We start from the raw sequence: 27,660 nt of genomic DNA, 5'->3' as shown, positions 1-27,660 counted from the left end.
CCCAATGCGGGGCTCGAACCCAGGACCCAGGGATCATGACCCGAGCCAAAGGCAGATGCTTCACCAACTGAGCCACCCAAGCACCCAGCTGTGTGGTTTTCTTCCAGAAATAGTTAACCTCTTAGGTGCAGGGAGGAGGAAGATGGAAGGGCTCACCCAGGCTTGGCGTCTTGAACGGGAAAGTGCCACCAAGGGAGAGGACACAGAGCAGAGGGTGTTCGGAAGAGAGAAACAATAAAAACAGACTCGGTGACAGCTTGGTCAGGCTATGAGCCAACTGGCGGACAGATGCACCATTTGATGAGGCCAGGGAATTAGGAATGGCGGGTATTTCAGGAGCTGAACTGGAAATGGTGTTCAGCAAGCTCTGGATTGTGTCGCCTGCAAGTCTGCCCGGTTCCCTCTGGCATCTTCAGCTCCTGCTGTGCTGACTGTGTGTGGTCAACAACTGTGGAACTGAAAGTGGCCTGGAGAATCGAGGTCTTGGTCTGATTATGACGCTCATGTCCCACCACCCCTCTGCCGCGGTCTTGGATCTCTCTGCTGGGGAATGAGGTCCACAAATGAAGTTTAGCAGCTGAAAAGCGTGCCTATTGAAAAGTGCAAATGACCAGAACTGGGGCAGAAACTCAAACTGTACACAGGCAAGACTGTTCAAAACAATTTTATTTGTTCCTCCGTCTTGTTTCTTTTGAGACAGGTGAGTTCACGCGCTCTCTCCGGGTCGGCTCTTCCTCCTTCACGTCCTCCCAAGTACAGACTGTATACACCTTTTCCCCTTTTCAGACTCTAAATTGGGGTCGTCCGCTTGACAGCACAGCCCTCACCTTCGTGGAGCTGACAAGCCCACCTCTCGAAGGCTGCTTGCCTGTCCTCCTCGAGCCACAGGGGTCTCTGGACAGCCTGCAGAGCCCAAAGCAAACTCACAGTTTCCCCGCACAATCTTCTCTTTTCCTGGACCTGCACTTGACGCACTTGACATATACAGTCTACTACCCTACCTGTCTTTTTCTTCCACAGTCCAGGACTCTTAGATATAAAAACAGTGTTTGGCAAAGGCTAACATTTGTACAGTGCACTTTTTTTTTTTGAGGGGCAAGGCATGGAGATATTGATGAGAAAAAGTTACAAAAATAGAACTTGTACAAAAAGTACACAAGTTTATTGGGCAAGATTCACAGCACAGGCAATTACCCACTGTCAACATACATCTGTGGGTTGCTTCCTCAGAGTGCCCTTCACCCCCTCTGCTAATGGGACTCTGATTTTTCCACTGGGGTATTTACCTTCTCAGCCACTCCAGGCGTGCTGTGCCAAATCCCAGCTCCAGAGCAGAGCCCAGACTGGCTGAACACAGTCCTATCTTCCTGGCTCCAGTGATGGTTCAGAGCCGGGCACAGGCTCTAATTTGGGCACTAGGAGCAAAACCCAGGACTTAAGCAAGAGCAATTGGAAGAGACCTTTTTTTCTTCCTCTGAAGGGGGAGCAGGTCTGCTGAAGCATGTGACTATGGGAAGGGGCCCATGTGTGTGTACAGAAGATGAAGTGGACAATGGCAAAGGGGGAGCAGAAAATCCGCCAGAAACCCCATCTTTGGTGACCACAAGTAGCTGCGTCAGTCCTTACTTGGACTTTCAGTCTTGAGAGTTCCCGGATTCCTTAGATCCATGTGGCCATTTCCCGGCACTTGCAAATCCAGAGTTCTACCCTATAAATTCACAATCCCACTGCCCCGAGAGAAACACTGTCGACATTTTGGGTTTAATTTCTCCCACACGTTTTAATGCATCCACGTACATACCACTTCCTTTATTTTCTTACTTTGACAAAACTGAAAATACTCTTCTGAAATATTTTAGTTGATAATATTGTTTACATTTTTTTATGTTGACCCAAGCTATCATAATCATTTTTAACTATTGGATAATATTCTATTCTAGGAATATACCATAATTTAACAGATTCCCATTAAGGAACATTCATATTTTTGTCTGCTTTTCAAATTATGAATGTTCCATTCTTATACATGAGTTCTTTTATTTCTGGAAAACGAAACCACTTTATCTCTATAAGTGAACTTGCTGGATCATAAAATACATTCTTAAGGCTTTGATGTATTTCAGCGGATTGTCCTCCAAAAGGAACTTTCATTCCCGTCAGCATGGGGACAGGTATGTTCGATGGATAGGAGGTGACGAAAGGTAAAATACCTGCTAAAAAGAAATATCCGCTTGTTTGCTGCATATTTACTGAGTGTCTCTCATGCGTACAACACTGTGACAGGTGCTGAGGATATACTGGTGACCAGCCTCCTAGACCTGTCTCTGTATTCTTCCTTCTCCAAGTATGGCAGCTTTGGAAAAATGTCTAGCTTTGTGGGTGAATTAACTGACAGCGCACACATCATGATGTGAGATAAATGGCATCAGAGAGAACACTCAGGAGACGGTGGAGTCCAGTCTTGGCACAGACAGTGACATCACTGCACGGGGCGTTGCTCACCCACACCCTCCTTCCATGTTCATGTGTGGCCAGGAGCCTGGAACGCTCATGCCCCTTGCAGGGCAGCGGGGGCCACAGTTACCCAGGGCTCGGGAAGTCAGCCTTTCCGTGTGCGCTCTCAATCCTATTAACAATTTTGTAACCTAAATCCCTACATTAAATCCTTCTCTGTGTGAAACACCTAGAGTGGTTTTGCTTTCCTAATTTGATGGAATAGCCCAACATGTAAATTATCCTTGAAATTCTGTGAGGTGTGAGCTGTGCCTTAGACCCACATGGCATCTTTCCATACATCTAACAGAGCCAGATTTCTCTGGAAGCAGTGGAAGAGACTGCTGGGTTTTTGTCTTGGATTTTGTTTTTTTTCCCAGCTGGAACACCAGATGAACTCAGTGACTGCCTTTGAGAACGCATCTTGTATGCAAAATACGTATCCTTAAACACCTGACTCCTTCAGGAAGATGAGATCCGCACACGGAGGCAGGTACATGCAAATGGAAGCCAGGCTGAGAGACCAGCAGATCCACGGCCCCCTGCGAATGCTTATCTAGAACTCACATACCCTGGGCACACAGAGTGACAACTGGGAAAACAGAAAGCAAACTGGCACGCGTGCCTGACTACAACGGTCAGGGTTCCCATTTTTGGGGAGTGTGCGTGTGGTGAAATCCACAATGAAATGTTCACGGGGTGGGACTCTCCCTTCTGCTGCGAGAGGGACTTGAGACACTGCTGTTCTACAGAAACTGCCAACTGGGCTTATCTTCAATGGTCCAGCGATAGCAAATCAACTCTGGATGCTCCCCTTTCTTTGCGCGCGCACACACACTAGAGTCTGAATGGGTGAATTGCTTTGGGAGGCTCCATAATACGAAGTAGCGTAGACGTCCCCTTCCTTTGGCCATGGCCCCTTCTCTACTAAACATCAGTACTGAAAGCAGCGTCTCTGCCCCATGCACAGAGATACGACCAAACCTGGAGAGGAGGCCAGACACAGCACTGTCCCCTACCTCTTCTCCCCGCCTTCTCCCTCACTGTCGTCATGATAGAAGATGTCTCTGAACCGGAAGGCCTGCCTGGGGGTCGCGGGACTCTGGATTTCGGTGCCTGTTTTCTCCACCTTCTTCTCCAACTTTTCCTTAAGCAGAGGCAGGGTGGTCTCGTAAAGGTAGTCTATAATCTCTAAAGAAAAGAAATGTAATTTTGACATCATTTGTACAAAGCCTCCTTCCCAAGGTCAAAGGGCAGAGGGCACGGATGTGGGTGGCCCACTGCTGCCATTACTGTGTGCAGTGGTCCTGTTCTAACTGGTTTACTTGTATTCACCAGTCTCCCAGAATCCTAGGAGGAGGGCATTACTGTCAGCCCATTATTCAAATGAGGAAACCGAGGCCAAGAGGCATTATGAATCATGGCCAAGATCATGGAATTTGTAGGGGCAAACGTAGTCAGGATTCAAACCCAGGCAGTGCTACTTGCTAGGTGTCAGCAGTAGTCATCACACAGTCCAGGGCAAAGCATCACCCAAACTCGTGGTTCACGAATGCTGGTGCTGGGCAGACCGCTTGAGGCTCTCCTTGAGTCTTTTAGAGAAAATCTAGCCTCCGGATGCAGCCTGGAGATTAGGATTCGGTATGTACGGGATGCGGTCCAGGTATGTATGTGTTCAACAAGTTCCCCCAGAGGACTCTGATGATCTGAGTTTGGGAATACCGAAACCACCCACAAATGGCTGCAGAGAAGGAACTGGGCATCTTAGGTTTGTTCTGGAACTGTGTGTGCACACGTGTGCACGTCAGTGTGTGGCGTGTGTGCACATGATGGCGATCCAGGAGCACTCAGTTATTTACCGAGTGCTGGCCACGCACCAAGCACCCTGCTGACCATGGTTCATCTGTCTATTATCTCATTTAGAACTTCCGAAAGTCCTGTCAGGTGGGGATGAGCAGGTGATAATCTCTCCCATTCTACAACCAAAGAAACCGAGACTCCCAGAGTTAAGTTATGCATCCGAGGTCACACTCCCAGCACGTGGCACCACCTGCTGTGTTCTCAACAATTTAAATATTAGAAATACTGACCTGGAAAAGTCTTCTTCTGCCAAAAGGGAACACAGGTAGCTTTCAGCTTATAAAATTTAGTTTGAACATAGGACGGAGGAACATCACTTTAGAAAGGAAAAGATAAAAAAAAGTTAGCATCAGTTTAAAAAACCGGTCTTTTCACTACTGTGTATGAAGTACGCCGACTCAGGAATCTACAGATATCAGTAACTTTCTTAATCCTGAACAGGAAACCACGGTGTCCACAAATGTGTGACAAAAATAAGACACATATGAAAAAGCTATGGTTCATTTGGGTAAAAAGAACACATACAAAAGAAAGAAAGTGAAAAGCACAAGACAGAGCCTGTTTAAGTTACAATACTAACATAAGCTGATGCTTACCTTGTACTTGGCCCTGCCCTACGGGCTTCCTTTCTAGCCACAAACAATCCACACAGCTGCTCTATGAGGAGCTACCACTCTTGTGCCTCATTCTGGAGATGGGGAAACTGAGGCACAGAGAAGTGGCCCAAGATCTTACAGCTAATAAGGGGTAGAGCTGGGACTTCAACTGGGTGGTCTGACCCCAAAACCCACACTCTTCACCACTTCACTTAGGATAAATGCATATTTGTCACAATCCAAAGGCAGATGTCCCCTCATTTTTTATTTTGCAAAGCTAAATAAAGCAAGATGTTCATGATGTTTTGGTGAGTCAAATATATTTTCAATTTACAGTAAGTAGGACAGACACACCCAAATCTTACTGTTTTTTTAAAGTGAAAATCCCTAACTTCACTTCCTGGCCACTTTTTCTTAGATGATAAAAGCAGGACTTATTTCAATCATTAGCTAACCTAGTAGTTAAAATAATTAGTGTGAATATGTTTACTCTTACTGGGTTCTTCCTCACAGCAACCACTAGCTAGGTGCTCACTGTGCGTCCGTACTGAGCTATGTGTCCTCCACGCCCGATCTCCTTAGTCCTCGTTATGGTCCTATTAAACCACTTTGTGGATGAAGAAACTGAGGCTCAGACACAAGTTAGGGAACAACGTGCCCAAGGACGGCCAAATAATGAGTACCAGGAGTCAACACCGGGTCAGTCTGACCGTAAAGGCCAAGTTCTAAGGCCCCCATGCCTTCCAACTCTTCCTGCAGTGTCGTGAGTCCTGTGGGGCGTGCTGCAGATGCAAGCTAGGGTTTGGAGAAGTCACAATAATGGATCTGGACATTTTCTTTTCTTTTTTTTTTAAGACTTTATTATTTATTTATTTATTTGACAGAGAGAGAGAGAGAGAGAGAGATGGCAAGAGCAGGAACACAAGCAGGGGGAGTGGGAGAGGGAGAGGCAGGCTCCCCGCCGAGCAGGGAGCCTGATACGGGGCTTGATCCCAGGACCCTGGGATCACGACCTGAGCCGAAGACAGACACTTAATGACTGAGCCACCGAGGCGCCCCTGGATCTGGACATTTTCAAACCAAGTAGGCATTACATCTCATTAGGTGGACATGCTTTCTTGACATCCTGCCTAAATAATTCACACAAGGGAGACTTTAAGACTCCGAAGAAACTGAACTTCTGAATTTATTATTTTTCACTGTTTTAGTTATTAAAACTTGACAATGTACGATTTCAAACAGTATTTGACTAGATACCATAATCTCCGTTTCATGAGATTTATCAATCTTAAGTGAAACAATGTGTTCTTAAATATATTATTTTACTTAAAACCATTAAAAGCCCATTTTAATTTAAGAACTTGTGACCTGAAGCAATGTCACAAAATATACATTTACTGGAAAAGTCCAATTTTTCAAAAATTGGACTTCTCTCTTTGTCAAATAAATAAACTTTGCTATTACAAAGGGAGGGCTTTGCAGCCATGGGTGCTTCTCAAGATGGGAGTTGGTGGGTCCAGAGCAAGGTCCCCTCTTTCAAAGTACCTGCCACCCTCATCTCTCAGGGACCCATGATTCTGAGCAGTGGGTACCCCACCTCTCACTCAGGTCACCTGGAAAAGGGAAGGGTTTGGAACCATGAGCATGTCTGGGTCATGACAAACGTCCCATTCTCCAAGTTACAAAAACCAAACTGATTGTTCTTTGTTCCTTGTCCATGATCCCAAGGTGCAAATAACCACCAGAACCAGTTTAAACCCTTCCTCATGGATCAAGGATGGCGTCACACTTTTGGAAAGTCAGCCAGGGGGCAGCCGCCCTGCCCCACCGTCCATCTTCCAAAACTAAAAGCCAAACAACCCCCAACACCCCGCTTCTGAGAGCCCCCCAATCCCCACACCCACACCTCTCAATGATCTGCTCTGCTCACAGGGACCGTGCTTTGCGAGCAATAAATTCAGATACTGAAAGTGGTGGCCTCTGTCTTCGGTAGCAGGGAGGGATTCAAAATGTAAGGATGTGACACAGCAAAGACACGGCAAAAGCAAAAGGAGGTAGCTCACAAACAGGAAAGTTCAACCTCACCCCCCGGGGATGAGAGATGCAAATGAAGCTGCACCGAAAGCACCAAGTACCGGGGGTGCTTAAAGAGGAACAGGATCTTTACATGGTCTCAAAATATCTCCCACGGCCACTTCTTATCCCCAAGAGAACTGGTACTTCATACAGTGGGGGAACGCAGCAGATGCCACTGGAGCCAAAGGATCAAAATCAGAATCATGGGCCTCACAATGTAGCATCACCTGTGTCATAATCCTGCCTAAAGTACAAGACCCGACCACCAGGAAGCACTGGACAAACTCCAACGGAGGGTCATTCTCCAAACAAACGGCCTGTGCTCGCCCACATTTTCAACGGCATCAAAGACAAAGGCAGAAGAGTTTTACTGATCAGAAGCCAGTGAGGAGACAGGACAGACAGACAGACAGACAGGAGCTGGAGTGGAGCTGGACTGGATGGTAAATTGGGGGGAAATGCTATAAAGGACATTCCTGGGATGAGACGTGTGGGTGGCTTAGTTGATTGAGTGTCTGCCTTCAGCTCAGGTCATGATCCCAGGGTCCTGGGATCGAGTCCAGCGTCGGGCTCCCTGCTCAGTGGGGAGCCTGCTTCTCCCTCTCCTACCCCCCCAGTTGTGCTCTCTGACAAACAAATAAAATCTTAAAAAAAAAAAAGGGCTTTAGTGGGGTAATTTGAATGTAAGCTGTGTTTTATTTTTTAAAGATTTTATTTATTTATTTGAGAGAGAGAAAGACAGCGAGAGAGGGAACACAAGCAGGGGGAGCGGGAGAGGGAGAAGCAGGCTTCCTGCAGAGCAGGGAGCCCGATGCGGGGCTCGATCCCAGGACCCTGGGGATCATGACCTGAGCCGAAGGCAGACGTTTAACGACTGAGCCACCCAGGCGCCCTGAATGTGAGCTGTGTTTTAGAGCACAGCGCTGTACCGGCGTCTGATGTCCCGAATTTGGTCATTGCACTGTGATTATGCAGGATGATGTTCTTGTTTAGGGCATGCTGCCCGCCACTAATCCTCAAGTGGTTAAGGGAAACTACTCTATTCCCCTGGAATCGGGAGCAGGAGAGGGAGGGCGGATGGTAAGCAAACGTGGCAAACTTAAGAATTTATGATTTGGGGCAAAGGGTATGCGGGGTCTCTACCAGTCATTCAACCTGTTAGCTCCCTGAAGCTCTCTCAGGAGACTTTGCACACACTTCACTCACCCTTCCTACGTGTCTTTAGTGAGGGGTGAGGTGGAGGGAGGGTCCGATTGGCCCACAGCACCCAGAGCAGAGGCTCCAAATACACAGGTGCACGGGGCAGCCTACACGCGAATCCGCTCAAATCTCAGACGGTCACTCCTGAGGCCATCTCTTACCTTTTCATCAGCCTCACACTGAATACACAGCCTTACCCTATGGCGCTAGCAAGGTCTTCCCAATCTATCTCGTTAGTGTCCTCCACGTTTACCTCATACAATCTACAAGAAAAAATAAACACGAAGTTTTCAAGCACAAATCAGCACAACGGACGCCTTCTCAGATTCACACATGTGAAAAGCTTGGCGGCACCAGAACGTTCACCCCCATCCCAGTTCCCTCAGGCCCAGAGAAGTTGGCATGCCAGCCCAAAGTTAGCCCAAGGTCATTAGCCATGTCACCGCGGATTCTGCTGCTCAACATCTACTCTTTGGCCAGAGAGAGAAACAGTTCCAACAGCATCGCTTTCTATTTCTCTACCTTTCAATGAGGTTGATTTTGGCCTGCAGAGCATTAACTCCGCGGTACACATCCCGACCATTCGTCATCCTCTTGGTTAGGATTTCCGTCCTGTGTTCGAAGAAACAAAGAATGTACTTTAAGACTTTCAGGGGTAAAGTTTGCACGGTGATTTCCTGCCCTGTTCTCACCTACATCACACCCCTACTGAGAACTAATTTCTAACTTGTGTGACTCATCACTGCTAACATTTACCACCAGGGAGTACGCCCATTTTTTTTTTAAAGTGGGAAATGATAAATGAAACAACAGAAAGGTGGTACCTGGGTGGCTCAGTCATTAAGCATCTGCCTTTGGCTCAGGTCATGATCCCAGGGTCCTGGGATCGAGCCCCGCATCGGGCTCCCTGCTCGGCGGGAAGCCTGCTTGTCCCCCTCCCACTCCCCCTGCTTGTGTTCCCTCTCTCACTGGGTCTCTGTCAAATAAATAAACAAAATCTTAAAAAAAAAAAGAAAGTTGATGGTAACTGAAACTGGATGAGGGATACAAGTTCTAAATTTGTGTGTGTGATGAAATTTCTGTAATACAAAGTTATAAAAAGAGAATAAGCCCTTTAGCAGGTATTAAATGAAGCTGTAAACTCTATTTTTGATTGTTTAGAAAACAGAGGGTACGTTGGGACAGAGGGACCAGCTGTTGGAACACGGAGGGAGACTTACTACAGTCATAAATGACTCCTCTGAGGCCCACAGCTAATGGCTGAAGGGAAGGGTGACTGGAGCTCCTAACGAGAGCAGCAACCCAGCTAAAAATATTTTTTAAGTACTCATCGCAAATAGCAAAGTTTGTCATGATCTGACGGACAGATCGCTAGCTGTTACATTTCTGGATAAGGGGGATCCATGATACACAGGCGAGGAAGCTGTTCATACCAGCAGTCAACTGTGTTCGTTCAAAATGCATCCTCTGGGGCGCCTGTGGGGTGCAGTCAGTTAAGCACCCGACTCTTGGTTTCGGCTCAAGTCGTGATCTCAGGGTCGTGAGATCAAGCTCAGGATGGAGCCTGCTTTGGACTCTCCCTCACTCTCCCTCTGACCCCCCACCATGTTCTCTAATAAACAAACCTTTAGGAAAAAAAATAAACTGCATCATCTGTGGTCATTTCAATTTACATGAAGGAAATCTACATTCAGGTTTTCAGTTTCTTGCTTTTCTCTTTAAGTTAAAAAGCAGTCTCTCTTACACGTTAACCAAATTATACCGATCCTGAGGTACGGCTACTCTGCAGCATTTCCCTCTTTAAATACTGACCAGTGTTTAACAAACACTCCTTCTTTCAGTGTAAACTATAGGGGAAGAAAGGCCTCTGGTTCCTCCATGTTATATGCTTCATTCCCCAAAACATTACCTGTTCTGTGGAGTTTATGTCCCTGACTATAGTCTTCTATGAAAATAAACAAATAATTCTACAGCAGAATTGTAAGGTAACAATAAATGGTATAATTTAAGAGTCTGCTTTTAATATAAAATATACCTACTCTGGATCTCACTCTTATTTGACACTGATGATGACCACACTCCTTTGCGCATGACGTGTGGGTCGTGAGCTGCGGGACCATCACTCCAAGGGGTCCTGTAGCAGCTGAACACCCAGCTCAGAGACCCTCCAGGGCTCGGAAAAGCCACGTCAGGCAAAGAATGTGCAGCGAGATCAGGACTGAAAATGCTTCTGTGTGACTAGTGTGTCTCCAGAAGTTCTATGGTGAGGGGCACCTGGGTGGCTCAGTCGTTAAGCGTCTGCCTTCGGCTCAGGTCATGATCCCAGAGTCCTGGGATCGAGCCCTGCATCGGGGTCCCTGCTCGGTGGGAAGCCTGCTTCTCCCTCTCCCACTCCCCCTGCTTGTGTTTCCTCTCTCGCTGTGTCTCTCTCTGTCAAATAAATAAAATCTTAAAAAAAAAAATGTTCTACGGTGAATACAGCTGCCTCGCGTTAGTGAGAAGAGAGGAGCCCCCGGACAAGACAGGCTCCTGGGAAGGGCAAGCTCCTGCACATCACCGTGCTTGTGATCTCTCTCCCAAAGGGGAATTTTGTGTTTTTTTTTATGTTGCAAAGAGAGAACTGTTTTGTTTTACTAAAGCCTTAGAAAGGGACAGAGTGAAGAAACCAGAAGTCAATATTCAGTATTAAAAAGGTTCCAGTTCCTTTGGAGGAAACCACACAATGAATCAGGGTTAGGTAGGTGCTATCTAAGTGCTAACTTAGATCGGATGTTGATACCGAAGTGGCTGGAACAGCTGGCCCGAGATGATCATTTTTGACACGGAAGGCTTTGCACACGGTACTTACACAGGTCTCTTTCCTAACCCCACTCATCTACCCACTCCAGTGACGTGTGTGGTACGGGGAGGGGGAGGGAAATATCTTGTTGAAATTTATGTAAGAAACCTTAAAACTTACCACTTACTTTTACACTGCATCCAATTTCTGGTTTCTACTTTGGCTTCTACTTCTACCCAAGATATGCCCTTATAGAGTTTTTCCCTAACAATAGACAGGCAGCCTTCAGGGTTTTCTTGGAGTTTAGAATCCACCTCTTTTAACTCATGGGGAGACATTTTCTTTAGAATCACTTCTTCAACGGCCTTGATTAGTTTCTGGGTTTCCGTCTTACTCCAAGCACCATGATTTCTTGCTGTAGACACAAAAGGATGATCTTATAGTTGCTAATCTATTTGCTTTCAAGCACAATATAAAAAACAAAATGACGGTGATGGATACATGTCATTACACACTTGTCCAAACCCACAGCACATATACCACTAAAGGTGAGCCCTAATGTGAACTATGGACCCTGGCAGATGATGGATGTGCCAGTGTAGGATCACGGACTGTAACAAAGGTCCCACTCTGGGGGGGCGGGGGGATACTGACAATGGCAGAGGCTATATGTCGGGGCAGGGTGCATATGGGAAATCTCTGTACTTCCCGTTCAATTTTATTGTGAACTTCAAGCTGCTCTAAAAAATAAAGTCTTAAGGGACATCTGGGTGGCTCAGTCAGTTAAGCGTCCAACTCATGATTTTGGCTCAGGTCATGATCTCAGGGTCATGAGATCCAGTCCTGCGTTGGGCTCTGCACTGAGTGTGGAGTCTGCTTGAGATTCTCTCTCTCCCTCTCCCTCTGCTCCTCCCCACCCCCATTTGCCCACACGCTCTCTCTCTCAAAAAAAAAAATAAATAAATAAAGCCTTGGGATGCCTGGGTGGCTCAATTGGTTGGGCGTCTGCCTTTGGCTCAGGTCATGATTCCAGGGTCCTGGGATTGAGACCCGCATTGGGCTCCCTGCTCGGCGGGCAGCCTGCTTCTCCCTCTCCCTCTGCCTGCTGCTCCCCCCTGCTAATGTTCTCTATCTCTCTGTGTATCAAATAAAAAATAAATAAATAAATAAAGCCTTAAAAAAAAAAAGGATGAACCAGGCACTTTTCAGAAGACAAGAGGGCAACATCTTGATTACACAGACATACAAACCATCAAACATAGCTACATGCAAATTAAAATGGAACCACTTCTTTTTAAGAATCAATGACAGGGCGCCTACGTAGCTCAGTTGGTTAAGAGTCTGCTTTTGGATTTGGCTCAGGTCCTGATCTCGTGGCTTGTGAGATAGAGCCCTACCTCAGGCTCTACGCTCAGCGGGAGTCTACTTGGATATTCTCTCTCCCTGCCCCACCCCCTTTGTGCTCCCCCATACTCTCTCTCAAATAAATAAATCTCAAAAAAAAAACAAAAACAAAAACCAAAAACCAATACCAGAAAAGTCCTTCCTTAAAGCAATGTATGTTTTTTAACTCCAAAAGTACGTTGTTCTTCTCGTTTCTGACAGTAATGTCTCTTGTATGAAACTGGGAGGTTCTCAAACACTTGATGGGGACAAAATAACCGAGTGACTTCACGTGCATCCGTAACTCTCCCCAGGAACTCCCCATGTGGCACTGAGCTGCAATGGGACCTCTGGCCTCGATGACAAAGACACCTGAACCTCAAGCTGGCCTCTGAGGGGGGCATCAACCATCTATGGGTCATCCTCATCTAGATGGTGACGGTCAGGTTAAGTAAGAGGCCTCAAACCGGGAGCCTACAAATGTCTTCGGTTTGGCCCACAGCGTGATGATGTTACTTTTCCTCAACAATTTAGATGAATATTTAAAAATCAAGAGTTCCAAAGGAAAAAAACCAATACCTAGATTAAACCCCCAACCCCCCCGCGAAAAGCAGACTTCTGCTTTACTTCCTGGAAACCAGAAGAACCAGCCACACTGAGTCCCCACATGGCGCCAGTGGCTGGACATGGGGGCACAGAAGGCAGGGCTCCTGGGCACGCCAGGGCCATGGATGCCCAGCCGCTCTGCCCCACGTGCTGCTCTGCCATGTGACCCAGCACGGCATCCCCGTGCTGACAGTAACGTCGCCTGTGAGTTTCTTGAAGCAACTGGGGATTTTATAATGCAAGGAATATACCCAGGAAAATTTTCCTTTTTAGGAAAAAGGAGAAAAAGACACAGGAGGTTTTGGAAAAGTCCCTGCCTAACGGGCCGACTGAACTGCACCCCAGCCCCTTGCAGCCTCTGCTGTCCTCTGGTGGGGGAACCTCCTCCGCCCAGGCTCTGCTCCCCGCCAGCTTCCTAGGGTACGTATGGGTCAGGCTGGTGCTGAGAACTGCACTGAAAGTGAGGGACCTCAGGTGCGGCCGAAATCGGTCTTGTGAATAAAGGCCCCGTGGTTTCACAAACACGTGGGAGGAAATGCAATGAATCAGTACAGAGAATGGCTCAAAAACATGACAGCTCTCACAGAAGACAGGCTGGCAAGGAGGCCTGCACCAGGCAGTGGGGGGCTCATCCGTTCACCCGGGGCGGGGGCACCAGAGACCAACACTTACGACTGCTGATCTGGGAGAACTTCAAGGCAACGGAGAGGCTGCTTCGAGCCACCATCTCGCCAATCTTTTTCCAGTCGTTCCCATGCAGGGAATGGTAGATCTTTAACTTCTCCATGTCTCCTTTGCTATACCTGAAAGGGAAAATGTGTTATGATTCCCAATTAAGTACAAGATTAAAAACCCTATTATCACTGCAGTTTGCCATAGTCCTGGGAAAAGGTGCCAGGGCAGGCTGGTGCGGTCACATCCTGTCCCAGCATCTCGACTGTGGTCACCCTATAAATCAGTCACTGCAGTCCCAGGCCAGGGGCCTGGCTCGGTTACACAGGGGCTAGAGCAAATAACTAGGTCAGGTTATTCCTATCCAAACCCTAAAGGCTTTGCACTGCACGCACAAAACACCACCTCCCCCATGTGCCCTAGAGTTCAGCCCCACTGGCCCCTCTTGTAGGCCTTTTTCCCCTCAGAGCCTCTGTGCTGCAGTGGAAATGGCCTTCTTCCACCCACCTGGACGGCTCCTGCAAACCCTGCAGGTGGCCCATCGTCAGCGAGGCTGATACCTGAGGGTCCAGTGCCCCGCTGCTCTCCCCCAGAGAAAACTGTGCCCATTTCACGGCACACCCCCACAGACGGGCAGTTGGACATCAAGGGGTCCCCTTGTTTACCCGTCCCTGCCTCTAGACCAGCGCCATCCAACAGAAATGTAATATGAACCATACACGTCATCTAAACCTTGTAGTGATCACGTGAAAATGAATTTTATTTCATTTGAATGAACTTAATAAAATATTTGACTTAACCCACTATATTAAAAAACGCAACCATTTCAACACGCAGTCAGGATCCGCAAGTGTTAATGAGGTAATTTACGTTCTTTCCTTCTAACTCCAGCATGTGCATCACTCTTATGGCGCCTCTCTACTTGGACTAAATGTATTTCAAGTGCTCCCTGGCCCCGTGAGGCTGGTGGCCACCATGATGGACAGCACGGCTCTGGAGGATACATCCTACAAGGGCTCGGATCCTGTTGGTTTTTCTACACCATGGTATCCGCAATGCTTGATAGACAACATTCAATAAATACGTGACAAATGACTTCACACAAATGCACATTTAAAGAATATACAGTGCATTCATTCCACATAAAAACAAATATACTAAAGAAAAGAATCAAAAAAACACTAAGTGGATTTGGAGATTAAACACAAGTGTTTAAGTGAAGGGAAAGCAATCCTTAGGGCATTCTAGAATTCCTTAATACAGGGGGCGGGGAATGGTGGTTTATGTTACTACTAACTCAACACAAGAGAAGCCCTAGCAAAATACTACCCATTCCTGATGACAGTGATCCAGAATTACTTCCAACAGTAAGAGCCTAGCACTCTCAGAAGGTCATCTACAAATGCAGAGCGCGGTGAGTAGAGACCTGTAATCCTTCACTGCTAAGAATCATGCTCTCTAGCAGTTTCCTTCTCAAGGCAATCAGGGTCTTTCTGAGATTATTTGCTTTTTAATATTTTATTTATTTGTCTAGAGAGAGAGAGAGAGAGAGAATGCACGAGCACAAGCAGGGGGAGTGGCAGGCAGAGGGAGAGGAAGCAGGCTCCCTGCTGAGCAAGGAGCCCAATGCGGGGCTCGATCCCAGGACACCAGGATCAAGACCTGAGACGAAGGCAGACGCTTAAGTGACTGAGCCACCCAGGCGTCCCTCTTTCTGAGATTTAAAACAACTTAAGGGTACCCCTGAAGCGACAGAAAGGAGGACATCAGAGAAAAAGTGAGTGCATAACAATGAGGAAACAGGTGTATTGACCTCTGACATCCCCCAGAGCCTCAAAATTCTTTGATTTTTGGCTTTCTGTGGTTTTTTTCAGTTAAGAATTCCTTAAGATAGAAAAAAATATATTCTAGGGCGCCTGGGTGGCTCAGTAGTTAAGCGTCTGCCTTCGGCTCAGGTCATGATCCCAGGGTCCTGGGATCAAGGCCCACATCGGGCTCCCTGCTCAGCGGGAAACCTGTTTCTCCCTCTCCCACTCCCCCTGCTTGTGTTCCTGCTCTTGCTGTCTCTCTGTGTCAAATAAATAAATAAAATCTTTAAAAAAAAAAAAAGAAAAAATATATTCTAAAGGCAAATGGTTACCACAACACAAATCATGTGGTGCAAACAAACGAATGAACTTTTTTATTGGAATGACAGACTTGGCTTATTCTAAAACTTTCATTCCCACACTTTTGTCACAGGTAGAAAAATGTCACCTCAGCTGCCACCATTCATTTGCCAAAAGCTATCTTTCAAGTCCCACTTAACATGTTATCTTTAGTGCACTTCCTTAAAGCTCTGTCCACAGATGCCCAACCCCGGGGCTTAGGAAAAAGGGGAAGGTGGGTATTAGTTTGTGGGCAACCTTTTCCTCTGCTGAAGGTTTATTTCTCTTGGTCAAAAGTTAAGAAACCAAGGTCAGGGGCGTCTGGGTGGCTCAGTCATTAAGCATCTGCCTTCAGCTCAGGTCATGGTCCTGGGGTCCTGGGATCGAGCCCCGCATTGTGCTCCCTGCTCAGCGGGAAGCCTGCTTCTCCCTCTCCCACTCCCCCTGCTTGTGTTACCACTCTCACTGTGTCTCTCTCTGTCAAACAAATAAATAAAATCTTAAAACAAAACACAAAACAAAAAGAACCTCACCAAGGTCATATCAGTGTTTGCAGGTCAAGAGAATACACATATGTTGGTTTAAAATCATGCAGCTAACTGGAAGGCAACTGGCCCTGTCAGATTTACTAAATCTGCCTCCCCGAGTGAGATCGAATAGCTGGTCCACTGGGCCCTGAGAGGGAGGGGCTTACACCTTCCTGCCTATCCCTCTGGCCTGGAGCAGAGCGCTTACCCAGAGCCGACCCCTGATCTATGCTGGTTTTATCTGGAATGTTGGGAACAAAATATAGTTGGGTATTTTGTTTGGGGAAAGACGGAGAATGTCCATCACTACAGGACACTCTGCATTGTCACTAATGACCCGCTCCTACGTGACCTCCTGTTAGTGCTTACCCCACCTTCAAACAGTCACTGAAAACCCAAAGAATTGGGCTGAGGGCTGAAGGGAACGTCGCATTGAAGAGGAACGTTTGAGGGGCGCCCAGTGGCTCAGTCAGTGCCTTCAGCCCAGGTCGTGATCCCCGGGTCCTGGGATCGAGCCCTGTGGCAGACCCCTGCTCAGCTGGGAGTCTGCTTCTACCTTCCCTCCCCGCTCGTGCCTCTCTCACTATCTCTGTCTCTCTCTCTCAAAGAAATAAAATCTTAAAAAACAAAACAAAAGGAACGTCTGGGTACACAGGGAGCTCACAAATTAGCAGAGAGCAAAGAAAACTTCATGAGTAACATAAGAGAGGCCCGGCACGCTGAGGACTAAGTATAAAGAAAGGCCAAGGATTTAGAAAGGGGAAGATCACAAACGTTTACTCAAGAGGCAGAAACCGAAATGAGCTTTGAAGACATACCACTGACAACAAATACACAGTCCACTTTTCACACACACAAAAAATCTTCAGTTTACCTCTCATCTGTTGTGGACATTCTAATTTATACTATCACAAAAACATTCTGTCTCAAGCTGCTAAGACTTTTTCTTACCTGCCTTTATAATTGTTGACATCAAACATCTTCTTTGCTCGATAGTAGACGAGTTTCCAGGGCCGGGCAATGCCCTTTCCTAAAGTCAGAAGACAGGCGGTCAGAGGGGCCCACGGGGCATGGCTTGAAATGGAGTCACAATTGGAAAGGGAACCCAGCATGGCTCCTGTTAACACCACTACCCTAGATCCTGTGTCAGGCTGGGATTTCATACATCCCATACAAAATCACCAGTTTCCTTGGAGAGCTCTAAAAACTACACGCTTAGTAAGTCAAGGCTCCAGCTTCTGGTCTACTAAATTCGAGGGAAAAAGCCCTTACAAAGCAAAGTAATGCTAACAAAATTTGAATGAAGAGGAAAGCATGCTAAGGTGGGGGACACATGCCAACGGTTCTCCATAAGATTAACAGAAGAGCTTTCTCAATGAGCAAGCTTGGCTTGCTTCCCCACTCTGAGGATGAAACAGTCCCTCGACAGGGACCCCCTAGCCTATTTCCCCTTGCACACTCCAGAGAACCCTAAGAAATCATCCTCTTTAAATTCACGGATTTTTTTCAGTCTGATCCTGTGTTGCTTCATGACTTTCTCACTTTCCAAGTACAGCTGCAGGAGGAGAGTTCCAGAGACGAAGCACAGAGAAGGCTGTACCTGGAAAACTTAGAAGACCCTGGTGCACGTAAGAATGTGCTTTGGGGCACCTGGGTGGTGCAGCTGGTCAAGCGTCCAAATCTTGATTTCAGCTCAGGTCATGTCTCAGGGTCGTGAGATTGAGCCTGGTGTCGGGCTCTGTGCTGGGCATGGAGCCTGCTTGAGGTTCTCTCTCCCTCTGGCCCTCCCCCTGTGCTCTCTCTCTCTAATAAATCAATAAAATCTTAAAAAAAAAAAAGTGCTTTGTGCAGCATATGCAAAATAACACATAACAAAGAATAAATAAAGAGAAAGCAAAATGATACCTATTACCAAGTAGGAAAGCTAGAAGTTGATCAGGTCACTTTTTATAAAATCTGTAGAAGCACTATACTTGGGAGACACAAACACATTCCAAATCCCCAAAAGTATAGGCCGGCAGCAAGAATGCTAGTAGCCATGGCAGCGGGTAACATGCACCGCACGCACTGAATGGGCCAGGCGCTGAGCTAAATACTTACCGTGGGTTCTCCCTTTAGGGTTGGAAGGCTGTGGATGGTCAAAGAGTAAACAGTTTTAAACTTACCAATGTGCAATCTAAATGCATATTTTCTTTTTAAGTCGGTGATCACAGATTTCTCCTCTGGGTATCTGTCTGTGTACAGCAGTTTGTCTGCACTCTCAATTCCTGTCAGGGATAGAAATTCTTGCACGTTTTTCTCTAACTGCTTGTTTTCCTTTACAGAAAACTTGCCAAATCTAATAGCGACACCTAGGATTTGGGCGGGGAGAAAAAATATGTATTGTCAATAAGGAAGAAAAGCAAACCTACCATCTGGTCTTCAAGTTACAAGACAGTGGCTGCCAGCTTCCCCCGCTGGGAACAGCCCCAGCGATGCACTTGTACTTGCCGTTAGCTCCCCTGCTGTGCATGCCCCATCCCCCCAACTTCACTTCCCTTAGAATTCAGCTCAAGCCACTCTTCTCCCAAAGTCTTCCCTGGTCACCCCCTTCCAAAGTGACCTTCCCCATTTATCGCTCAACTTTTGAAAGTAGTTTTTTTATATTAAAAAGGAATATATGTTCATTAAAAATTCAAGCAGTATGGAAATAAACCTTCTAAAAGAAGCCTCCCCTTTGCTCTCTTCTGCCTCACTCTGCCCCCCCCCCCACCAAGGCAATGCTGTGAATTGGCAAGAACTCAAACATTCACATATCTTTTCTATGCATACGTATGTGGGGTGGGGGAGCAATGGCCTCATGCTTTACATTCTAGTCCTCTTTGTAACTCAAAGCAACCAAGTTTTATTACGTACTGACGATCTTACATACTATGTTTTTCTATTGTTAGACTTTAAGAGTATCTTTTATAAAATATAGTCATAAACATTCCCACAGAAAATACACAAATAGAATGGGACCATCCTATAGATACTGCTCTATGAATTATATTGTTCTTAATTTGGCTATTTTTTAAAACTAATCTCTTGGGGTGCCTGGGTGGCTCAGTCGGTTAAGCAGCTGCCTTCGGCTCAGGTCATGATCCCAGGGTCCTGGGATCGAGCCCCACGTCGGGCTCCCTGCTCCTCAGCAAGCCTGCTTCTCCCTCTTCCTCTGGCTCTCCCCCTGCTTGTGAACTCTCTCTCTCTTTCTCTGCCAAATAGATAAATGAAATCTTTAAAAAAATAAAAAATAAAAAAAATAAAACTAATCTCTTCTCCACGATTAACTCCCTAAGGCCCCGTATTTTGCTTTTCGCAGGGACCAGAGGTACTGGATCTCACATGGCCACTCAGTAAATATCGCTCGTTTGTAGCACACAGCCTTAAATGTGTAGTTTCCTCTTCAATTCCATAAGCTTTCTAGGAGGTTCTTGTAACACAGTGAAATCAAGAAGGAGACTGTGTTGGGTCTCCTGTGAAACCAAGGCCGAAGGCCGTTACAACCAGCTTAGCCTCCACTTACTATCTTGGGGGAAGAAGCTACAGCTCATCAGAGTTGACAATACTGGCTATTTTCATTTTATTTTATTCCTGCATCCTCCCCAAGGGCTCAGCCACTTAGCCACCGCCTCCTCTCCTTCCACGCCTCCCCTACCAGAAGCTAGGTGGAGAAGAGCAAAACCAGGGCTCTTCATTTTGCTAATTTTATGACTCGGACAACAATTCTGGAAGGAGGAGAAGCTGAAGGCACCTAGAGGATGCTTCCTGTGAATCTAGAAATCTGCACTGCTCACAGAACAAAGGCAGGGGCTCGTTAGGCGGACAGGAAAGTTCGACAAATATTAAAGCTCACCCTGTGCTTTAAATTCCTTAAACCGCCCCAAGTCATCCCGGTACATTCGCTTGATTGTGGTGGCAGCCCTTTCCTTGATGTCCGGAATGAACTCTTGGAGCTGCCTCACAGCCGAGTCTAAATCCACATCTGAGTCACCCGAATCTCTGGAGTCTTCCGATAAATATCTTGTTTCAGAATCTTTGGCCAATTCCAAATGTCTTTCCTCTTCATTTGTAGGTTCTAACCTGCAGGGAAAATTGAGTTAACTCACATTAACCTGTCACTTGCCCTGGTGGCTTTCCAGTTCTTTTCTTAAAATGATCCTCACTTAGACTAGGCCGGCGTTAAAGCTAGGAGGGACGTTGGAGCTGATTCAGTCTGTGATGTGTGGACTGAGGTAATTTGACTAATGTATGCATACACCTCAGAGGCGGCCTACAAGGGACCCGTGTGGCCCAAAGCCCAATTTCCAGCACATGTTATTTCTTGTGTCACTACTTCTCAAGTTTTCTGGTTTTAGATACTGACCTCCTAATGGGCTAAGCCCTGTTCTGCCCCATGGACCCTCAAGACACTCCCCTCCCACCCTTCCAAGGATTTCAATTTTGTGATAATGGTTACTAATTAATTAAATCAATGTAACAATGGCGACATTCCCCCCCCCCCTTTGCTTAGTTTTCTATGCATCTGTCACTAATTCATCCCCAAACTCTCTGCCAGATGTCCAAATCCCCTCTTACTGTGGTCAATCCTAACAGCTAACCTCTCAGGCAGGAAACTTAAAAAAACAAATTATATCCATTAGTTCGAGGGAAGGGTCAGCAGCTTTCAGAGGGCCCACAGCCCAGTACAAGTTCAAAACCACAGCCCTCGACATGCCTGCCTTCATATCAGTACTACCCCTGATGAGAGGAGGTGAGTGGGCCCCTCTTATCGATACCACCTAGAGTGGCATCCTCTCCCACTGAACTTCTTAGTGAAACTATTTTAGGCCAGGACAACCTAACAAATGTAAAGTCCTAGGAACTGAGATAAAGTGGTTTTAAAAACTGCTGTATTAAAAAAAAAAAAGAAAGCTGTGTTTATTACATCACCACAGTTGACTTACACAATAATTATATAAATAATGACGTCTACACTTCTACTAGGGAGAACCCTAATTCAAGGTTTTTCCTGCTCTGTAAAAATTCTAAGTATTTAGAATTTTTCTTTCTTTCTACGTATACGCATATAGACAAACAAAGGTAACTTGGGGAGTCTTAAAATGCCCTTTTAAACTTATTCACAGAATTTCAGGGCTGGAATAGTTTTTAGTAAAAATCTGATCTAACTGCTTTATTTTATATATGATGAAAGGAAACTTCCTGCCAAGTTACTCGGTTACATGTATGCATCGTTGTGTACAATTAGCGATCTGTCTCTCTGATCTCTGCCATTTACGACAGGCGTGCTTGATAAAGAGGTCACAGGCAGAATTCACACAGAGGACATACACACCAGAAAACATGCCACTGCCACATTACCTCTGCACCTCTTCCAAACAGGCCTGGGTTTTCTCCTCCTGTGGCCTGGGTTTCGCTCTTTCTTCAATCAGGGCACCATTACCTTCCAGTGAATCAGGGTGTGTGTCCTCAAATCTCTCTGCGGGCACTGAAAAATCACCCCCAGGAGCTACGGGACTTTCAAGAGAAGACCTTCGCTTCCTTTTCTTAGACTTTTTCTTTACACGGCCGGCTTCCTTACTGCCTTCTGCAGTCCCGACCTCACCAACCCCTTGCCATCCTTCAGAGTACACGCTCTCTAGACTCTCAGGCCCAGGCAATGCCTCAAGTTCCTGATGATGTGCAATTTTTCTCTTTTTTTTCTTAGACTTTTTTTTATTGCCCGATGCTGGTAGTTGTGGGATTCCACCTCCTGGGCCCACAGAAAGCAGGGTTTCTTGCTTGTGTGGTTCTGACTTGGGCAGAGCGAGGCTTGCACGCAGGCTCTCCTGCTCAGCATCCCAGGAGGCCACTTTCCTCCGATGTTTTCTGCTCTTTGTCTCCCTAACTTTACGATGCAGCTCTTCTGACTCGTTTTTATGTGACTTAGGAACTGAATGCAGTTCGTCTGCTTCAGGCTCTTTTGCTGGCTTCTGTTCCTGGCTCATGTCAAGATACACGACATCGACATCCCTCCTAAAATTCTTTGGTGTGTTCTCGATATTTTCTTTATCCACCAAGACATACACCACACCTGTTTCCTCATCCATCTCTGAAGCCCTATGTTTTTTCTTTTTATTCTTTTTGGGTACAGAAGTGGCCTTTTTTGTCTCACCACCAATTTCTGATTTTTTCAAAGGGGAAGGAAGAAGATGCTGGCAATCCTTTTTTTTTTTCTTACTCTTGGTTACATGAGACGGCTCGCTTGCCAGGGGGGAGTCTCTGACACTTTCATGGGGATGCCTCAAATGTCCTTCTTTATATACAGAGTACTTTTTCTTTTTCTTGTCAAAAACTGGAGTGTGAATTTCCAGTCTGCTGGATTCTCCTTCCATTCTATTCCTGTGGGGAAACTTGACAACAATGGTTTATTTTGGCGAAGCATTTTAAACATCACCCTCAGAAGAGAAAAAAAAATCACAGAAAAACGAGACTGCATAACAAATGACAAGGCTGGAGTCACGATTATAAATTTAATATTACTCTAAATGCACAGGGGGCCCACTGTAATTTACTGTTTGGTCACGCTGCCCTTATGATACGGTAAAAAAATAGTTAACGGAGAACAGTGCCCAGCACGATCAGGCCTTGTTCCCCTCCAGCCTCGTCGTTTGCCTCTCCCGTCCAACTTTGGGCTCTAGCCACACAACGCCTTTTTCTGGGTTCCTCAAACATGCCCCAATCCTTTCCTTGGCTCAAGGTCTTACAGCATACAATTTCCTCTTTCTAGAAGGCTCTCTGCTGCCTCCCCACCCTGGAGACCTCCGCCAAAGGCGGCCTCTGCGAGGCGAAGGCACCACCACCCACCGCTGGACTCCACGCGCGCATCAAAAAAACCCCAACAACCGAAAAGCCGAAAAGCGCTTTCAACCTACCGCCCAAAGCGCCGCCACCTTTCTTCCAATCCGGAAATGCTGCGGTGGTGGAAGCGGAAGTACCGTGCGTCGCTTCCGGCCCCGCCTCGGCGTCACGCTGCCAAGGCAACACGCCCGCCGCCGCGATTGGACGCAGGCGTAGTAGCCCATGGGGTTCGTCCCGGGGGTCCTCCGGGAGTGGGGGGAGGGTGGGGTAGAGCGTGATCCCAAAACTGAGAGAGGGCGCAGAAGTCCCCGCCTGGCCTCCTAGCTCGCGCGTGCGCGCCACTTCGTCACGTTTTTGCGGAGCTCTGTTCTAGTCCAGGAGTGAACCAGCCGGTGAGGTCCCGGACCTGAGGAAGACATAACGCATCAACCAAGATCATGTCAGGTTATCCTGCAAGGAAAGGAAAAAAGGGAAACAGTACTGTGTTGGAGAATGAGCGCAGACAGCGAGTGCCACTGTAGATGGAAGGGCAGGCTCTTCGAGGAGTAATATTTGAGCTGAGTTGTAAACGAAGACGGCGAGCAGAAATCTAGATGGAAGATTGTTCCAGGCTGGAAGCAAGGGCCGAGGACATGCACTTGGTCGCTCGAGGAACTGGAAGCCGGCCAGGGCCGCTGGAGCGGAGTGAATACAGGGGAGGGTGGTAGACGGTGAAGGCAGAGGTGGGCAGAGGCTGCTGGGTTAAGCTTACGGGAAGCTAGAAGGAGCCTTGTGTTCCAATCCTCCCGTTGCAACTGCGCCCTGAAGAAACTTGGCCTATGATTCAAAGTCAACCTTTTAAGTCGAGGCCAGTATATAAACCACTCAAACTTTTAGATTCATTGAATTGTGAACATAAACATATTGGCAACCAGTTTTTTTTTCCCCCCACTAAATCCTATAACAAGCCCGCGTGGGTGTTGTAGGATTATCTTTATTAGGTGTTATCAGCCGCACCCTCTGGATGAGAAAACTAAGGCTTTATGTAACTTGTACAAGGGGATTTATGTGGCCCAGGCAGGATTCAAACCTGCGCTCTCTCTACTATTCCACTATCCTGACCCTCCCTGTGATATAGGAAAGATGTTGGGGTTCTGAGCCCACCCCAAGAAAGAACTCTTGAGGGCCCCTGGGTGGCTCAGTTGGTTAAGCGACTGCCTTCGGCTCAGGTCATGATCCTGGAGTCCCGGGATCGAGTCCCGCATCGGGCTCCCTGCTCGGCGGGGAGTCTGCTTCTCCCTCTGACCCTCTTCCCTCTCGTGCTCTCTGGCTCTCATTCTCTCTCTCTCAAATAAATAAATAAAATCTTTTTTTTTTTTAAAGAATTCTTGAGATGTCTTTGGTGCAAAAAAAAAAAAATGGTTTTTATTAAACCACAGGGACAGGACCTGTAGGCAGAAAGAGCTGCACTGGGGTCATGAGGAGTGGCAGATTATATACTTTCAAGTTGGGAAGGGTTAGGGCTAGCGTAAGTCTCTAGGGAGTTTTGGAAGCAAAGTTTCCAGGACCTTGAGGAGGCTAGCTGCTCTTAGGAAAAGTCATTTATTACTGTCTAATAAAACTTGAGTCATGAGACCCTTCAGATGTATATGGGTGGGTCATATGCTTGGGGGATGACTGCCAACACATATCTTGGGGGGTAGAGATAAAGGAAGTTTCCAGAGGAATTTATATATGTTGAAGTAGACTTACAGGATGCTGGGGGTTGGGCTAAGATTGCCCTTTGCCCTTAGCAAAATATTAATATCGAGGCAGCTGAATTCCTAGAGGAATGTCACTCTGCCTGTTTCAAGGACTTGTCAGTGGGCTGTAGGTAATAAGGAAATTTAATTTTTTTTTGCCTTTGTTTCCCACATCACCTACACCTACCACCTGACTTCCTCTGTGTGAGCTGCCAAGCTGTTTTCATTAAAAGTGCACAACCTGGAATGCCTGGGTGGCTCAGTTGGTTAAGTGACTGCCTTCGGCTCAGGTCATGATCCCGGAGTCCTGGGATCGAGTCCCACATCAAGCTCCCGGCTCAGAGGGGAGCCTGCTTCTCCCTCTGACCTTCTCCCCTCTCATGCTGTTTCTCTCTCTCTCTCTCTCAAATAAATAAATAAAATCTTTTAAAAAAAGTGCACAACCTGTATTTCTGTGAAAGTCTGGAAGTAAAGCAGGCTGGAGAAATCATAAGTACATATCGCATCACACACCATCACCACCCAACAGCTTCTCCAGTCTTGGATGAGCAGTTGGAAGTCTGTCTGGTCTGTTCTGGAAATGCAGTACTGGTGTTGTCCACTGTTGGTCTATAAGGCCTTGAAGTGCAAGTTTGCCGTTGGTGCAACTTGCTCTTGGTGAACCCTGTTACCCAGAGCCTTGTGGGTATTTGCACATTGAATGAAGATGATGAGGGGTGAACAAACCCACAAAAGGCTGAACTAGAAGGAACTAGAGATCATCCAGGCCAGTGGTTCCAAAAGCACTGTGCCAATCTCCTGGGAAGCTTTTAGAACATGCAGATTCCCAACTTGGCATACAGACATCAGGTGCTACTATTATGTCATACTGAGATCCGTGGACATGATAATGACACCGTAGTGATGTGAGAATGTCCCCGTTATTGGCAGATAGATACATGCTGAAGCGTTTAGGGTCACATATGATGCTGTCAACAGATACTTTCAAGATGATTCTGCAATGTGTGTCTGTGCATGGTGAACCTAGGTGAAATCTATAGGGGTTTTCACTGTACTCTGTTTTCAACTATTCTATAGTTTAGAACTTTTTCAAAATTTAAAAAAAGTCCAAAGGGGAGGAAGGAGATTTTTTAAAAATACAGATTCCCAGATTCCATTTCCATATTCTAAGTCGGTGGATCTGTATTTTTCCATTTCCCTTCATTCTGTTGCACAAAGTTGGGTACCACTGATCTCATTCAACTCTAGACTCTCCTCCTCACCCATTTCACAGGAGGAAAAACCGAGGACCCAAAAGAGCGACTGATTCAAGATCACCCAAGTGGATTAGCAGTAACATCAGGCCTGGAATGCAGATCTCTATTTCGTCATGAAAAATTTAGCGCTCTAGCCCAGTGTGTGTGTGGGGGGGCGTGTGGAAGGGGAAGAGAATGGTAAGGGGCCGTGAGGGGAGTGGGGTGGGTGGAGGGAGGTATCTTTGCCTAGGAAGTCAAGTGTAGATGGCCTTCTAGAGCCCCGTTGCTTTTAACACAACCTAGTGGCGATTCTTGGTTTTTTTTTCATATCTATTTAAGAAAAGTCTAAGCAAGTTCACTTTGGTGGCCACCAATAGTTTCAAGAAAGAAAACCGGGCCCCTTGGCTCCGGCGCCGTTGGCGTCCCGTCGCCATGGAGACAGACGGTTCCATTCTTCCTCAAGGGGTGGTCTTGATTTTCTGTCCCTTCCTAACCCGCAGGGCGGTGCCCAGAAGTTGCTCTGAGGAACCAGCGGGGCTTATATAGGGCTTTAGAGCTCCTTAGGAGGAGAGGGCGGCGCGAGGTGGGTGCTCCCCGCTCTGGAGGGGGCCGGGCGTCTGGGGCCCACCCCGGGGCCCCGGGTGGTGCGTCCCGGGACTGGTGGTGGGGCCCCTCCGAGCTCTGCGCCCCCCTCCGCCAGCAGGGAAGCGCGCCCCAGCTAGCCAGCCCGCGGACCTCCTGCACGCAACGTCAGGATGCCAGAGACCCAGAGCTCCCGCCAGGACCCCCGGCGATGGAAGAAGCAGCCGGTGCGCCGCACGGTCAGCCAGATCTGCCCGCCACCGCGGAGGCCCCTGACCGTGGCCGACATCCGACCGGGTATGGAGAACGAGAGGCTGGGAGTCGTGCGGGATTCCATGTTTCAGAACCCGCTCATCGTCAAGGTGAGCCGCCCCCAAGCCCGCCGCCCCTCGGCGCTCGCCCCCTCGCTGGGCACCCACGTTACCGGGCCTTCCACCGCCGAGCCCCGGCCCCATGGGACCCAGCGGACCGAGCGCAGTGTTGGAAGCTCCCGCTCTGGTCCAGACAGATCTGGACCCCTGTGCGGTCTCCTGGGCAGGTCGCGTCGCCTCTCTGCGCCTCAGTTTCCTAATCCTCAAAGTGGGATGATAACGGCGCTCCTTAGAGGGAGTGATGGGGAAGGTTGAATAGGGGCCCCTGGCACAGCGGCTGACACGCGGTGAGCCCGCAGGGTTAGCTGCAGTTGTTCACCCGGGAGCCCGCCAGCGAACCCACAGGGTGACCGACAGGGAACACGCACCCAGACTATGTCCTTACTCGCCAGCTGCCAGCCCTCTCGGGGTGCCTGCTGCCTGCCCTCTTTCCCCTGCGCGCTACAATGCACGCTACGCTGCAGCAAGGGTTCTGTCCCTCTCCTGGAAGCATCACTCCACAAGTTACTTTCCATCCAGTCATACTCTCATCCAGAATTACAGCCCGAAGAGAA

General features: G+C 47.5%; 2 protein-coding genes across 5 annotated transcripts in view; one reads left to right on the top strand and one right to left on the bottom strand.

Annotated features, from left to right (window-relative positions):
* Positions 1–537: 537 nt before the first annotated feature.
* Positions 538–23,312, bottom strand: TTF1 (transcription termination factor 1). 2 transcript variants are annotated; one of them, XM_027616085.1, is made up of 12 exons: positions 23,272–23,312; positions 21,719–22,749; positions 20,214–20,440; positions 18,505–18,690; positions 17,291–17,369; positions 13,666–13,796; positions 11,185–11,419; positions 8,748–8,837; positions 8,423–8,488; positions 4,584–4,669; positions 3,513–3,684; positions 538–903 (listed from the first exon to the last, which is right to left on the bottom strand). In XM_027616085.1, exons 2-12 carry the CDS (start codon positions 22,729–22,731, stop codon positions 783–785), a joined length of 2,406 nt encoding a protein of 801 aa, XP_027471886.1. In that variant the 5' UTR covers positions 22,732–22,749; positions 23,272–23,312; the 3' UTR covers positions 538–782. The 2 variants fall into 2 exon arrangements, with proteins under 2 accessions (XP_027471886.1, XP_027471887.1); XM_027616086.1 differs by having other exon boundaries at positions 21,719–22,738; positions 23,272–23,308.
* A 2,418-nt stretch (positions 23,313–25,730) lies between these two features.
* Positions 25,731–27,660, top strand: part of CFAP77 (cilia and flagella associated protein 77) — a 126,098-nt gene continuing 124,168 nt past the window's right edge. Inside the window, exons 1-3 of one of the 3 annotated variants that reach the window (XM_027616228.1) lie at positions 25,731–25,767; positions 26,192–26,351; positions 26,854–27,097. In XM_027616228.1, the coding sequence (XP_027472029.1) occupies positions 26,909–27,097 (189 nt within the window). In that variant the 5' untranslated portion in view covers positions 25,731–25,767; positions 26,192–26,351; positions 26,854–26,908. Of the gene's footprint in view, positions 25,768–25,893; positions 25,921–26,191; positions 26,352–26,625; positions 26,737–26,853; positions 27,098–27,660 lie in introns of those variants that run through there. The other 2 variants (XM_027616229.1, XM_027616230.1) reach the window with 2 other exon arrangements.

Source organism: Zalophus californianus, chromosome 13, assembly GCF_009762305.2.
Source record: "Zalophus californianus isolate mZalCal1 chromosome 13, mZalCal1.pri.v2, whole genome shotgun sequence".
Lineage (NCBI taxonomy): Eukaryota > Metazoa > Chordata > Mammalia > Carnivora > Otariidae > Zalophus > Zalophus californianus.
This window is presented reverse-complemented; position numbering and strand designations above follow the sequence as displayed.

Bases quoted from the DNA above. Each gene is read 5' to 3' on its own strand.
- TTF1 (XM_027616085.1), bottom strand. From the start codon at position 22,731: ATGGAAGGAGAATCCAGCAGACTGGAAATTCACACTCCAGTTTTTGAC. The intron at 18,691-20,213 runs GTGAGCTTTAAT...CCCAAATCCTAG, and splicing joins TAAGGAATTTAAAGCACAGG to GTGTCGCTATTAGATTTGGC. The intron at 11,420-13,665 runs GTAAGTGTTGGT...TTGTGTCTACAG, and splicing joins GTTCTCCCAGATCAGCAGTC to CAAGAAATCATGGTGCTTGG.